Raw genomic sequence first — 15,492 nt, forward strand, 5'->3', positions numbered from 1 at the left:
CGTAGTACAACGGAATGTAACGACTGGATTATTCTGGTTATTTGTTCCCACGTTCTATTTCTAGACGCGACAGCAATCTTGGTTGATAGACCAAGATAGAGATTGCAAACAATATTCTAAATGCATGAATAATAATTCAGGTCAAAATCATTCTAATCATGTTTGCTTCTGTCTAAGTTATGAACAATTTATACTGCATTTTATCTCAAAGATCTTTTTTACCAGGACAGCAATCGTTGCTGATAAGCCAAAATAAAATTTCATACTTGAATCTAAATACATTTAGGAATATTCCGGTTAGGTTAATTAAAGTTATTTCAGTAGTAATAAAGACATATAGATTTTTAGATAGAAAATTGGCAAACTATTGATGTGTTAGGTAATATAATAGAAAAACAAAGGATATGGGTTATCCATCCATGACACTAAATCAATACATGCACAGCAAAAACACACAAAAAGTAAAGGAACAGCGCTTTTATTGCTAATAATTCATATAAAGACTTTTTGATCGATTTTGTCCTTGAAGTCCGCAATTAGCGATGATGACACTGGCACAGTAGTTGAAATGTTTACCTTCATGTATCATATTGATTATAATAATCACGACACGTGAAAACAAAAAAATAAGCATGATTCGTCTTTCATATAGTGCTAATGAACTGACAATTTTTATACGACCATACATTTTGATATTTATTTTTCTTATTTTTAGCTATTTCTTTAAAAATAATAATATACTGCTTCCGTTTTTTAATTTTTTTTAACACGATAATGCATAATAACTTGTTGGTTATAACTTCCTTGATATTCGTAAAATGTGAGCGCATATTGCATCATTTTACTGGACCCTAAAAGGATGAACACGCAGGTATCAAGTATAACAAACTATCTCAGTGTAACTGGATATCTGTGAGGCTCACAAATGTGATCATTGTTGTTTATCTGTTCCATCTTTTCTACATGTAATCATGCTCTGTTTGAAAATGTGCATTTCGTTGGCCTTCCCCTTTGGTTTGTAGCGGATAAAAATAATCATACACATACGGTTGTTGTTGCCTGAAATCACATAAATATTTTTTTTTAAATAAATGGCATGATTGGTAATGAGACAACTATCCAAATGACGCGGATGTACGTAATTAAGGGTCACCTTACGGCCTTTAACAATGAGCCAAATCAATACAGTTTAGTCAGGTACAAAAGGCATGGAATGACAAATTGTGAAACAATGCAATGAGAAGACCTTCGACCTAACTTATGACAAAATAATAAACGTAAAACGATTATGACCGACAACATCCAACAATAACCACTGAATTTCAAGCTCCTAAATTTGAACAAGTTTGTATGCTAGAATTAATATTTAGAATTTTCGAGTCAATTTTATTATTGAACAAGTCCTTAAACTGATTATTTCTGTAAAGCAAATACGGATAATTCATCATAGGCTAACTTTAGAATTTACCAAACTATTTGTAACAATGTTAGGGTAGGTCTCAATGATCGCAGATTCCTCTTATTCACATCCCAATCTTCAAGTCTTGATTTTGCACAAGAAAACGTGCTGTTTTAAAGTTACGCAATAGAAAAATATTTAAAATTAATAATATCAACGGACAATTATTCAACTAAGATATATAAGTATTAGATATTTGTTAACTAGTTACCTTGGTCGTAGTTTCTTCCTCAGACACACAAATACCACTATTAAGAAAACAACTGAAATAGGTACACCAATATAAATTGCTAGATACTTTGATTTTGAATCTTTTGACGATGTAGGCTCTGAAATAACAGTTGAGAAAATCCTATTTAAGCATAAAGGTAAATTTGAATTTCTTCTTATTTCGTAAACTTAACCAATAAATTATTTTCCCTAAAGTATTTGCATTCTTTCTACAAAATATTGATTAATTGATTGTAAATAAATTACAGGTTTATTTATAACAAACATGGGCGAATTGCATTTGCGCTAATTTTAGAAAAATGGAGTAATTCATTTGCACTACAATGTTGTATTTCTTTTGTTGCAAACATGAATACTCATTTGCGCCAATTTTTTTAGATAGCATAAATGAGTATACAAGTGCATTCATGTTCATTTCTCATATACGTTTGAAAGTAACTTAGGTATAAAATAGTATAGATTGAGGCGAAAGTATTTTACCAATGTTAAAATTTCGTAAATCGATAAAGAATAGACAAATCAAGGTAACAGACAAACACTGAGGGAATCGCATAAACTCCAGAATGGAGCGCGACAGGGTGTATTGACAGGATAAGCGTCTCCTGCTCTGCACGCATCACCGGTCATGCAAATCCACACTCAGTAAAAATGTTACAATCGAGAATTTGAAAAAGACTCAATCAGTAAAGTTACAGAACAGACGCCTATACTGGTATCGAAAGATCTGATACCGCAAAATAAAGATAGTGTTCACATGTAGGAGTTGACAAGATAGAGAGAACTTAAACTGGAATAAACAGAGGAAACAAGTGTTAAAACGTTTGAGTTCGAAAAGCACGTGGTGACATTTCTGAAAGACCAAAGCTTTCCTGGAACCACAAATTTGTTTTTGTAAGATGATTTGGCCGGTTCTATCCAAAAAATAAGAAACTATCACAAGGGATTGGGGCAAAGAACAATCATAAACTACAAAATGCGTATACCTCGCGCAAAAATTCGTATTTGTGGATAGAAAAATGGAATTGTAGATACGACAAATTGACACGGATTCAATAATGGGTCAACGTAAAAGGGTATTTTTCACATTGCCTGAATAAATTACTTCCCAAAAGGTTTCATTTTCATATGTATACATTCAAATTGCACAATTTCAAATCCTGCGATTTGTTTTTCAAGTTACGAATAGCCTCGGGTCAATTTGCGTTCTGATTATATCAAATTGTTTTGATGTCAGTGTGAGGAATTAAAATAAAATTTGATAACCAATTATTCAAAAAATTTGTTGTTTGAAAACATAAAATTATAATATTATAGTTTAATATGGTAAAAAATACATCGACATGGTATCAATGCGGACAAAGAGAAAAACCTTAAAGCCATGAGCCTTTCTTTTTGTCAAACGTACTTCCTTCGCTTTTTTTTTCAGATCATAATTGAGCCGGACTTTGTGTATAACATTGTACATACAGTTTATCATTGAGATATATAAAGCACTTTGTGATTACATTACTTGACATTAACAAAAAAAATTCCAATCACCAACATGGGACTCCGACTCCAAAAAAATAGATGCAGAAGAAAGAACAAAAAGAAGATCCCTTTCTTGTACGTTTTGGTCCCACTCAGCCAGACTTTCAACGCGCGTGTTCATAATGTAATAGTCAGCAGGTATACATTTTACTCTGTCCGGACGCAATATTTAAATGTAGTATTTCCTCTTACTTCTCATACTACATACAGGGTGTTAAGCGTAGATGAAAATAGTGGCAAGTCTTTTCTTGAACCCATGCCCTTCTGCACGCAATGAAAATACGCTACAGCATTACGAAAATAATATTGTTTATTTCTTGATATGGTTTTGTATAGGAGAAGCTATCAAATGGAATTTGATATAATGTTTGAATGTGTTCTTCAAATCGTTCTAGATATACGAGACAAATAAAACTAAAATATCGTTTGTGGAGATAAATCATTCGGCACAACCAATCTTAAGAATTGTAGATTTTGCAATTTTGTGAAGCATCATCATTTCGAGGCGATCTGATTAAGGTTTGGTTGTTGTTTTTTTCTTAAAATCTACAGGTTTGTAAAACTTACCTTCTTGTTTTCGTGGACATGTATCCTACAAAACGTTTACTTTATATAGATGATAATTACAAATTTATATGATACTGTACACATATATTGTTTACGTGACTTCATCCAAATAGATTGTATGTTACCACCAATATTGTGTTAGTATTTTGCACTTTTGTTGTAAATTTAATTTGAATATGCATTTTTGAGTTTGTCGTTCTACAAACTGTATACGTGTAGTGAGAAATACTATTGGAGATATAAATTGTTTAACTGTCATGATATCAATACTTATTCTTTCTGATGATTAAACAGGACATCGTGTTTGGTTCAGTAGAAGTTTCTTGATGTATATTGTGGCGTTTGTTTTACAGTAGGTAGTGTCTAATAAACCGGTGCAGTTTCACGCATTAAAATTCCCTTTATTGCGGAATGTGTATTGTAGATCATTACTAAAGAGCATTTAGCAATACTTTAAATGCAGATTTTCCAATTATATTAAAAGAACAATACGTGTACAGTGTTAATGACTATGTTTATTTCCTAACACACTTTACATTTTTCATTATTATAATAGTACGAATATTTTTGATTCAATTCCTTGCACTTGTTGTATTCATGAAATGTCTTGAAAATAAACCCTCGATCTATATATTTTTTTTTTTTTGCAAATCTATAATTTATCTAAAGAAAGATAATTCCAGAAATTTCATGAATTTAACATGTTCCGAAGTTGTGGTACTGAAAAAAAAACACGCAACCTGTGCATGGCATCCTCATTTTCCAAACCTCTACTATGATAAGAGAAAACGTTAGATTATACGTACATATAAAACAGACGATAAGGAAGTGTAATAAAATAGTGTCATCATATTGTCGATTTATTAACTTGTCAAAACCGACACAGGACGAGTCCAGCATATTTTAAGAAAACCAAAGAAGATGGGACAAAAAATGTGTCAATTATGAGGTTTTTTTGTTTAAATCTGATTCTTAAAGATTTAAGCAGTACCGCATTCATTAGATGATCGTTAAATATTACATGTATGTGCTTCTTATTTTTTATTTTATTTATTTACACGTATAACCATTATTTGATCCAAGATCTTTGGTCTCTCGTGGGAAGTTTTCTCATTTGTAGTATACCACATCTTCTTATATTTATAGCCTATAACAAAATTACATCTACTTACCAATTCATTACACAGCAACTCGGTTAAATTGCATTTGAAACATAAGGAATCAAAAATTATAACCGTAAGAGGTTCGGTGAAGACTTGTCCATTGTTTGATATTGAAATATCATATCCTTCTACAACTTTGCTATCATCTGCAGACCGTCTACGTCGAGTTTCTGGCAATTCACAATTCATGAAAAAAGAACTTCGAAATTTTCCAGGATATACAAATATGTCTTCCAACACAACTGTGCTTGATGAACTATTCGTCATTATCTGATAACATTATATATATATATATATATATTCATGAATTATAAAGTAACAAAATTTTCATATGCAGGTCTCTCATTTAGAAACGTATCAGTAAATTTAACTGAGACTACAAATTAAAGATCTCTCGTCAACACAAAATTCGTTAGGGACAAACATATCACAGATATTAACACGACAAGCCACAAACTAGTTTCCGGATTTTTACCAAACGGGGTACCATACAGATCATGTTTCCCTTTCAAATATGAATTGGACATGCAGAATAAATTTTATGAATGATATTTTGTATGTAAAAAACATAATTATCAAACCCCACCATCTACGTATTTGAATTAAAAAATTAAAAAGAATTTAAACAAAGCAAGCACTGGTGAAAAGTGTACCCGCTAGCGAAAGGTATCACATACAGATAAAGCATGAACCTACATATATGACATAAATTGTTCCGGAAAACGTATTTCTGAAATAACTAGGTAGACTATGTACCAAATGTTTTGAAATTTAAATGCATAAATAATTTAAAATCATTAGTCTTAAAAAGTAATTATCAATTGTATACCAAACAAAATACAAAAAATAATCCTAATAACTTGTCATTCCAATTAGGACAAACAAATAGTTACGTTTTGGAATCAGTGTACGATAATAATTATAATATGCAACAGACTTACTCTAAAAACCGAAAATTGACATGTCAGGTTACTGTCATCAATGAAATTACTGCCAGGAATTATAAATTTCTTGCATGGTTTTTTAGTGGTATCACATACTCCTTGAAATGCGTTTCTTATTATAAGAGGTGGTTGTGAAGCATCAAACGAACAAGACGATCCAAAATACCCAGCGGAACAATTACATACACCTAGAAATATATACAAACGTGTTTTATTTTTCTTATTGCAAATCTTCAAAAACGCATTAAAACATAAAAGTTTGTATATGATTGTTGTATGTACATTATATGAGAAAACAATTAATCATAGCCGTGTTATTTGTTGTAAGCATGAGAAGATACACACAAGTTTTTACGGTATGTGTAATGGATTACGTTTATATTGTGTTATAGAAAAACAAAGGATATGTAGCAGATATATATATATATATATATATTTAGTTTTAGTTTTCTATTTGATTACATCTGGTGATCAATTTATTTGGCAATCGCCAATGGCAGTCAGCAGGGTTTAAGAACATCAGTTGTTCGACCTGTTAGTCAAATGCGTTTTGTTAAAATATACTTTTCACTTTTTGGTCTTTTGGAAAATGTTGTTTGTGCTGTATTTTGACCCCTCTACCATGAAGTTTGTTTTACATGCACACGTATAAAAATTACGGTTTTTATCCAACGCAATCATAGGTTTGAACGTTGTTTTCAATTTAGACTTGTTTATATATATATATATATATATATATATATATATAAATAAATATTTACAAAAGCCAAAATAAATTTTTGAACCTGTGATTCATAGGATATAACAAATATTGATTTAGATATTGCCTTCGCTTAGAAAAATATATTACATACGCATAACATTTGTTCCGGTCTTAATATCTTAAATTGGTCAAATTTTTATCCTCTATTAATTTTTTGGGCTAGTTGTATGTGGATGTCTTACAACAAACAATACACTGTTACAACTTATTTGTCGTCCAATCAGTCGATGTTTGACCACACGTTAGCATTTTTTGAAATGCTATCTTTTAAGCTCTGAACACAGTAGAATAATAATATTTTCCAATAATATCCTTTTCCATGATGTTATCATTTATTAAAGTCATAACAAATGTTAGGTATTTACAAAATGAAAGTTTTGATATCAAATTTCATTACTAAATTTGACATTATTAGACACAATTTGAACGTCTTACCGTCCACACATTGTCCATGCCCGGAACAGTTGTCTGCACATGTTGATTCCGATATTAGAGCTAAAATAGATTTCCCTTCCCCAGAAGATGTTGTATCATTTGTTTTTGTCAAATTTTCTAATTTCTGTGCTTTTTCTAAACAAACATCGGCAAAACCTTCCAATGTCGACTTGATCCAAGTTGAGTTTCCTTCATACTGTAAAAGATATATTGTGATTATTGAATTCAAATCTAGAAAACATGCATTATGTTTGGTAAACCTTTTGCATCAGAAAATGCCTTTTATTTAATTTCGTCCTCTTTTTTGACGAAATGTGCTTAAACACAGTAGTATATACCATACTTATGCAGACAAAGGGTTAATTTCACGAAGGGTCAATCTTGGTCCAATAATTCTTCGGAATTTAATTCAGAAATTTATATTAACATTAAAAGTAGTTTATATCATGGAGATTACATTTGACATCACGTATATAATATGAAGTTTTCATCAGTAATGTAGTACTAGCATCACGTACAGCAATATTCACATCATATAATAAAGAATTCGCATTATGTCCATGTTTCATGTTCACATCATGTAATGAAATGTTCTCATCAGGTAATGAAACAACTACATCGCATCGTAGGTCTACATATAAAGGGCATTCCATCAGAATCCATCTGTCTCTACAGAACTATAACATTTTATACGATTAGAAAAACGTGTCTACCAAAACTAAATGAAACGCATCTAGCTCGGAAAAAAAATCGTCATGATTTGTGACAAGATATTCCTAGACAACGATAAATAATGGAAACAGTATCAGTGGATGAATTAAAAGCCTCAATGAACTGAATTGATATTTATGATTTAAGCAATTGTCGTAATTCTCTAATTCAAAACACTAAATAAGGGTTGAAAATGAAGATTTTACAGGGGTGAAATTCACTTTAAGCAAATGTGGTCTGCTGAGAGGCTCAATAAATGATACATTAGAGAATAAAACATAGAAACGACAAAAGAAACGACTATTTGATAGTAGAAAAATTTCTAATCATGAGAATTTAAAGCACAGTTGTTTATAATTTTTCAATTTACATTTTACAGTGTAAATACTCTGCATATGAGTTATTATGTATTATGCATTATGCAGAAATATTGACGATAAACATTGATAAACAGTGAACTGGGTTTTTTTCGATTAAAAATGTTTAAAAAAGTATGTGTATCACATGAACCTGCTACAACATGCATGAAATATCAACTCTAAAGTTCATCCTTACCAATTTCCATGCTAACATACTTTTGTGGAATAGTTTAAATGATTTACTAACAAAAATCATCAGTAACAAAGTTTAAAAAATGCAATTAATTGAATTCTAATTTTGAAGTTATAATGTTATTATTCTGAATTTAGTATTTACATGGGCTGACCTAACTTTTTCAACAAGATGTAGGCAATCGCTTGTGAAGTGAGTGTATATTCTATATAATTAATTAATTCTGGGCTAACTGACAACGAGAAAATAGTGTTTATTAGTATAAATAAAGGCAACAGTAGTATTCCGGTGTTCAAAAGTTATAAAACGATTGAGAGGGAACAAAGCCGGGCTACAAACTAAAACCGAGGGAAACACATCAACTATAAGAGGAAAGCAAAGTAACAACAGGAACACTGAAGTGCAACAAAAAAAACGCCAACATACATAGAAACGAACTATTTGATAACAACTGCATATTCCTGACTTGGTACAGGACATTTTAAGAAAAAATGGTGGGTAGAACCTGGTTTAATGGCTAGCCAAACCTCCCGCTTTATGACAATGTTAAAAATATCTCTAAAATGACAAAACTACGCGACAGAAATATAGCACAAACACATAATATAGTAATCGACACGACATGCAAACCGCAGAACAACCAGAGTCCAAATAACGTGTATTTAAGCAACTTTTTGTCCTTCAACAATTAGCAAAACGTAAAGTGTATATAAAAGGCCCCGATATAATAAAATGTGAAACAATTCCAACGAAAAAACCATCAACAAGTTTATAAAAAAAATTATCTTATAAAATTACACCCTGTTATGATGAGTATTGTTTAATACATTGGGTGTGCAGGTTTGAATGAATGTACTATATGTATGAATTTAGTAGTTTCTCAAATTTTAACAAATATATAGTGTTACATGGACGACATGAAACTGTCATCTATTAGTAAATGTGATCACAACACAGGCTTAATGCGAAACGTTAATCGAAAAGAAAAAAGTGCAAACTCTATCTCTCAGTCATCATTAAACACCTGAGATCACCACCCCCCCCCCCCCCAACCACCCCCCCCCCCCCCCCCAGTTTTTGGTGGGGTTCGTGTTGCTTAGTCTTTAGTTTTCTATGTTGTGTCTCGTGTACTATTATTTGTTTGTTTGTCTTTTTATTTTTTAGCCATAGCGTTATCAGTTTATTTTCGATCTATGAGTATGACTGTCCCTCGGGTATCTTTCGCCCCACTTTTTTAAACACTGATGTACCAAAATTCAGCTCCAGGTATGAAAACATTACCAATTGGAGTCTGGACAAGTTGTAATGATGTTTGTATTATTCCGAGGACTATAATTCTGCAAAATGACAGCTAATCGGAGCCGAAAAGGCAAAGTTAACTCGATATTTTCATTATAACACACTAAGTTGCAAGCATCAGATCAATATCAGAAGGCATACAAAAAGTTCAGGTAACTGTTTGAGTCCATATAGACGGCAAATGGAAGCGGATAACCTATTTTGCCCACACCAGTAAGTCCTTGGAGGAGGGGAAGTAAATAATAGAAAACCATAGCATGGTGAAAAATGTTTGGATATTTCCTTAGAAGTCAAAATGTACCAAAAAAAAACCTCACAGTGCATCTATCTCAATCACCCAATTCATGTATTTACAAGCAAAAGAAAGTGACAGCATTTTTATTTAAAACAGAAAATAGAATAAACACAAGTGCATGCCTAGCCATGACTGGAAAACAAACTTAAAACTATGTTTAAACTTCATATACAGCATTTTAATAAAAATAGTAAAAGCGTACCACCATAAGCAAACTGAATTCTCTAGGAAGAAATGTTAAAGAATAAATAACATTAAGGGATGCGCATTTTGACAATAAATGTTTCATCAGTGATGCTCGAAACCCAAAAAATCGAAAACTTATTCAAAATTGAAAAGCTGATAAAACCTAAAAGGTCAAAATGTATACTCAAAGCCGGTCAAGGGTTCAGAACTTTGAATGAGGGAGATAATTTATATCCCTTAATTCAACATCATAAATGCAGATATCAATAACACTATATCGGTATTTTCATGCCAGTACCTATGTTCTGGCTACTGGGCTGATGATACCCAAGGGGACTAACAGTCCACCAGCGACAAAATAGACGAACGAATCAATCAAGTTGATCAGCAATACGTTTGTTTGTGTGTGTACATATACAAATGTTTTTTTTTTCATTCTTATTGTAAAAAATGTACAATGATATTAAATGTATTACAGTCAGTTCTATATTAAATCAAGTATTTATTTTGCTATTTGATTTGATATAGAACTGACCGTATTACATTTAATATCAAGAACCACACAGATGTGATACCTATCGAATACACACATAATTAGAACTTTAAACTAGAGGCTCTCAAGAGCCTGTGTTGCTCACGTGATTCTACTTTGGTTTTGGAAATCATATAAAAATAGATTAAAATCATAACAGATACCCTAATAATAAGTGAGGCCAAATTTGGTTTAATATTGGCCCTGTAATCTAATAAAAAAATCCTGGTGGCCATCTTGAACAGAATATCAGCAACAAAGTAGTAACACTTCATCAGCACCTCACAAGAAACATTCATGCCATGTTTGGTTTCATTCCATTAAGTGCACCTCTAGAAGAAGCATTTGTATGTATTTCCCATAGGGTCTTATGTTAAAGGAAGTCCCCCCGCTGGGGTCCATCGTGGATAAAGGATCAGCTTCAAAGTAACAACACACTAAGTCAGCACCTCACAAGGAACTTTCATGCCATGTTTGGTTTCAATCCATTCAGTGGTTCTCTAAAAGAAGACATTTGTATGTATTGTCCATAGGGTCCTTTGTTTAACATTGTCCCCCACTGGCGGCCATCTTAGATGATGGATCGGCTTCAAAGTAACAACACCTGGTTAGCACTTCATAAGGAGCATTCATGCAATGTTTGGTTTCATTCCATTTAGTGGTTCTCTATAAGAAGACATTTGTATGTACTTCCCATAGGGTCCTTTGCTAAACTAAGTCCCCCACTGGCGGCCATCTTGGATTATGGATCGGCTTCAAAGTAACAACACTTTGTCAGCACCTCATAAGGAACATTCATCCATGTTTTGTTTCAATCCATTCAGTGGTTCTCTAAAAGAAGACATTTGTATGTATTGTCTATAGGGTCCTTTGTTAAACATTGTCTCCCGCTGGCAGCCATCTTGGATGATGGATCGGCTTCAAAGTAGCAACAGTTGGTCGGCACTTCATAAGGAACATTCATGCCATGTTTGGTTTCATTCCATTCAGTGGTTCTCTAAAAGAAGACATTTGTATGTATTTCCCATAGGGTCCTATGTTAAACTAAGTCCCCAGCAGGCGGCCATCTTGGATTATGGATCGGCTTCAAAGTAACAACACTTGGTCAGCACCTCATAAGGAACATTCATGCCATGTTTGGTTTCATTCCATTCAGTGGTTCTCTAAAAGAAGACATTTGTATGTATTTCCCATAGGGTCCTATGTTAAACGAAGTCCCCCCCTGGCGGCCATCTTGGATGATGGATCGGCTAAAAAGTAACAACACTTGGTCAGCACCTCATAAGGAACATTCATGTCATGTTTGGTTTCATTCCATTCAGTGGTTCTCTAGAAGAAGTTCAAAATGTAAAAAGTTAACGACGACGACGACGGACGACGACGGACGACGGACGCCAAGTGATGAGAAAAGCTCAATTGGCCCTTTGGGCCAGGTGAGCTAAAAAGGAAAACCTGTTGGTGATGTATAATGTTGTTACTTAAATAGTATAAACTAAATATAAAGTACTAATTTAATAAAACAAACAAAAAGAAAGAACCCCAACTCCAAAAAGACTGTATTTTATTTTAAAGGTAGAAAGTTCGCTTAAAAAAGTTAGTGTCTACCTTAACAGGATTTTCTCAAAGTCTCGTCCTTCAATTCAAAAAGTTCATCGGAAAGTATCAAGACCTAGTAGATAAATATCCAGTGTCTACTTCACAAATGATACATGATGGTTTTCAGTTATTGATTCTAGGTGCTGATGTTGAGTATCATTTTATTTACTTTACAGTTTTCACTTTATTTGTCTCTGTACTATCCTGTCTCTTTTGGTCGTATGAATCTTGACGTTGCTAGTTATTTGTACATCCCGCTTTCGGGTTTTTGGCTTAGGGCGTTCCTGGTGCAGGATTGTCATGACGTGCGATTCCGACATATGACGTTTTAATAGTGTTATTTTCATTTTATTTACCCTTGTATTTATATTTTACTTGATTTGTACTTTATCGTGAAATTATGTTTTAATTTACGATATGTACTATCATCTACCAAAATATTTTTGTTTTTGTATGTACTATCAACTACAATAAATACTTTTTTACCATCTTTGTCAAATATATTTCTATGTTTGTTTGAACTTTTTAGTCAGTTGTGATGTATGTCTGTGATTTATGATTACATAGTTTTGGCTGATGAATCCCAATCATTATAATATTAACCAATTATGTCTTTTTGGGTTGCTCACCAAATTTTATCAGCATAACGGAACTATAAACAAATGTCATACAAGTGGAAGGTTCAGATAGCTATAAAACCAGTTTAACTCACCATTCTCTTCGGAAAATGACTGTTTCAAAGTCAGGAATATCACAGTTGTTTTTCATTTGTTCCGTTGGTTGATATAGTCTAACGTTTGATTTTGTCAGATTTTATGGACTTGCCCCTTTTTGAATTTACCTTGGAATTCGGTATTTTTTAAGACAAACCTTGATATCTAATATGCAGTTTTCTATGTACGCTTCTGGGTTCATAAATGGGACATATTGGGAACAAGGACCAAATGCAGGTGCGTTATAAATACTGGCAGTACATGATTCTCGTGCAGTATCGTGAGTCCAACCATTCGACCACTCAGCTACAAGCTTCAATTAAAAATAGTAATAACAAATATGGTTGATGTTTTATTGACAACACATTTGATACGTTTGAGGCCGTTTGTTCAACAAACAATGAACATCTGTATGCAATTGTGACATCACCGAAAAGTTTTTTTTCTATGAGCAACACAACGAGTGCCACTAGCTGTAGTAAAAGATCTCCTTACCCTTCCGTAGTACCTGACATCATCCCCAGTTTTTATTGGGTTTTGTTTCTCATTCTTTCTAGTGGTGTTTTGTTAACTTGTTTTTCTTTTCGTCGTCTTTTGATTTTTGACTTGGTGTTGTCAGTTTCTCTCGAGTATATGGACGCAATCACGAGTTTGTTGTCTGTTTTCTGAGACACAGATGACCACGGAAATGTTCTTATTGTGGTAACAATAACCCGTTCTCTTTTCCTCAATTATGACATCACAAAACGACATTCATCCCCGAACTTGCACTTACAATGAGCAGCACAACGGGTGCCACTTGTGGAATATGATCTGCTTAACCTTTTCGAAGCACCTAATATCAGCCCACGTTTGGTGTGGGGTTTGTGTTGGTCAGTCTTTCGTTTTCGATGTAGTGTTTTGTGAACTTGTTTTTATTTTCATAGACCTTTCTTTTTGGCCATGGCGTTGTCAGTTACTCTCGACTATTGCGTGTTGCATATCCCCTTTGTATCTTCCGCCTCTTTTTGCACTTTTCTGTAATTTTTTAGGTGTTCATTGTAATACTGTATAATGAATTGTTAATTTCACTTGAAATTAATGTTTAATTCATACGGTGAATTGTCCTAATTATCTTTTTTGTTTAGGTGTTCAAAATTAAACACAGAATAATATGTTCGGTATGTTTTATCTTTCCGTGTACGTTCATAAAAATCCGACCAAAATTGTGGCATAAAAACTGAACAAAATATTTTCCTGTCCATGTAGACCTTTCTTTGTATTTTCTGACTTGCCATTTATATTTTGTGAACAAGAGTTCAAATGAAGCATACCTGATTGTGATTTTCAAACTTACACTTTCATCTACACTTGATTCGGACGTCATTGGATAAACTGTTGGTTTGTCATCATCTTCCTCGGATTCTTTTGTTGTTTCTACGATGGCCCGTTTAACTGATCTCTCAGAAAAGAATACTCTGTTTTTACAGGATGCTGTGTATACACTTGTAGTTGTTTTCAGACTTCTACATGTCTTCATTGCAGCGGATAAATTACAGCTGAAGTCAGAACTTGTATGCGGGTATTGATGATCAGGTAGTTTACATGTACAATACTCTGGTACAGAATATTCAGTTTGCTTTAATTTTCCTTCTGAGTCAAATAACAAGTCCTGAATTTCTTTTTCGACCCTAAGAAGAAATTTTGAAAAAACGCCTTATATCATTGTATCACTCCAGCCTCCCAAAAATTAGAAAAAGGATAGAACATGAGACGTCAAGATTGCAATATCGAGTACTGATATTTTTGAATAAAATTTTTAAAAAAGGGGCAATATATCCTGTAAAGAGTCGATTGACGATCTTCGTATTGACTTATTTGTAAATCTTATCTTGCTCGACATTTTTACTATTAATAATAGTTTCTCTCTATCAACTATTATTCCACAGACCAAAAAATGGGTACAAATTGTTATTCAAGGGTGACTCTTATAAAAGAGAGGCGAAAGATACCAAAGGGACTCATGAGTCAAAGAAAAATAAATTAACAACGCCATAACTAAAAGAGAGAAAGAAAAACTGACAAACAATAGTACACGAAACACGTCATAAAAAACTAAAGGCTGAGCAACACGAACCACACCAAAAACTAGAGGTGATCTCAGGTGCTCCGAACATGCACGTTGTACTCCGAACGTTATAAGATGTCAAACGACAAAGTTTGCCGTGTTAACTTATGTTGAGATATAATTGTTTTCTTGTAATTTTGCAATGTACATGTTCTCTCTATCTACTGTAGTTCTGCCAAAAATAAAACACAAAAAATTGATAAAATTATTATTTTTCAAGTCCAATAACTTACTTGTATATCTTAGGTGGGCGATCACTTTCACCATTTTTTCATATTCTCCCTGGCCCTGAGCGTCATGAAACGTCAACTTAGGAAATATTTCAGAGCTGTCTGAAGAGCGTTTGTCTTCTCAAATTAGCTTAATGTTTGCTTTAGGGAAGGTGCGTGACAAAGGTTCTTTACCCCAT

General features: G+C 33.0%; 1 protein-coding gene across 1 annotated transcript in view; it reads right to left on the reverse strand.

Annotated features, from left to right (window-relative positions):
- Positions 1 to 462: 462 nt before the first annotated feature.
- Positions 463 to 15,492, reverse strand: part of LOC127715937 (von Willebrand factor D and EGF domain-containing protein-like) — a 53,960-nt gene continuing 38,930 nt past the window's right edge. The window contains exons 15-22 of the mRNA XM_052222044.1: positions 14,106 to 14,646; positions 13,134 to 13,295; positions 7,093 to 7,288; positions 5,892 to 6,082; positions 4,960 to 5,220; positions 3,788 to 3,812; positions 1,671 to 1,788; positions 463 to 1,059 (exon numbers count right to left, since the gene is read on the reverse strand). Coding sequence (XP_052078004.1) covers positions 960 to 1,059; positions 1,671 to 1,788; positions 3,788 to 3,812; positions 4,960 to 5,220; positions 5,892 to 6,082; positions 7,093 to 7,288; positions 13,134 to 13,295; positions 14,106 to 14,646 — 1,594 coding nt within the window. The 3' untranslated portion in view covers positions 463 to 959. The remainder of the gene's footprint in view (positions 1,060 to 1,670; positions 1,789 to 3,787; positions 3,813 to 4,959; positions 5,221 to 5,891; positions 6,083 to 7,092; positions 7,289 to 13,133; positions 13,296 to 14,105; positions 14,647 to 15,492) is intronic.

Source organism: Mytilus californianus, unplaced genomic scaffold (assembly GCF_021869535.1).
Source record: "Mytilus californianus isolate M0D057914Y unplaced genomic scaffold, xbMytCali1.0.p SCAF_9, whole genome shotgun sequence".
Lineage (NCBI taxonomy): Eukaryota > Metazoa > Mollusca > Bivalvia > Mytilida > Mytilidae > Mytilus > Mytilus californianus.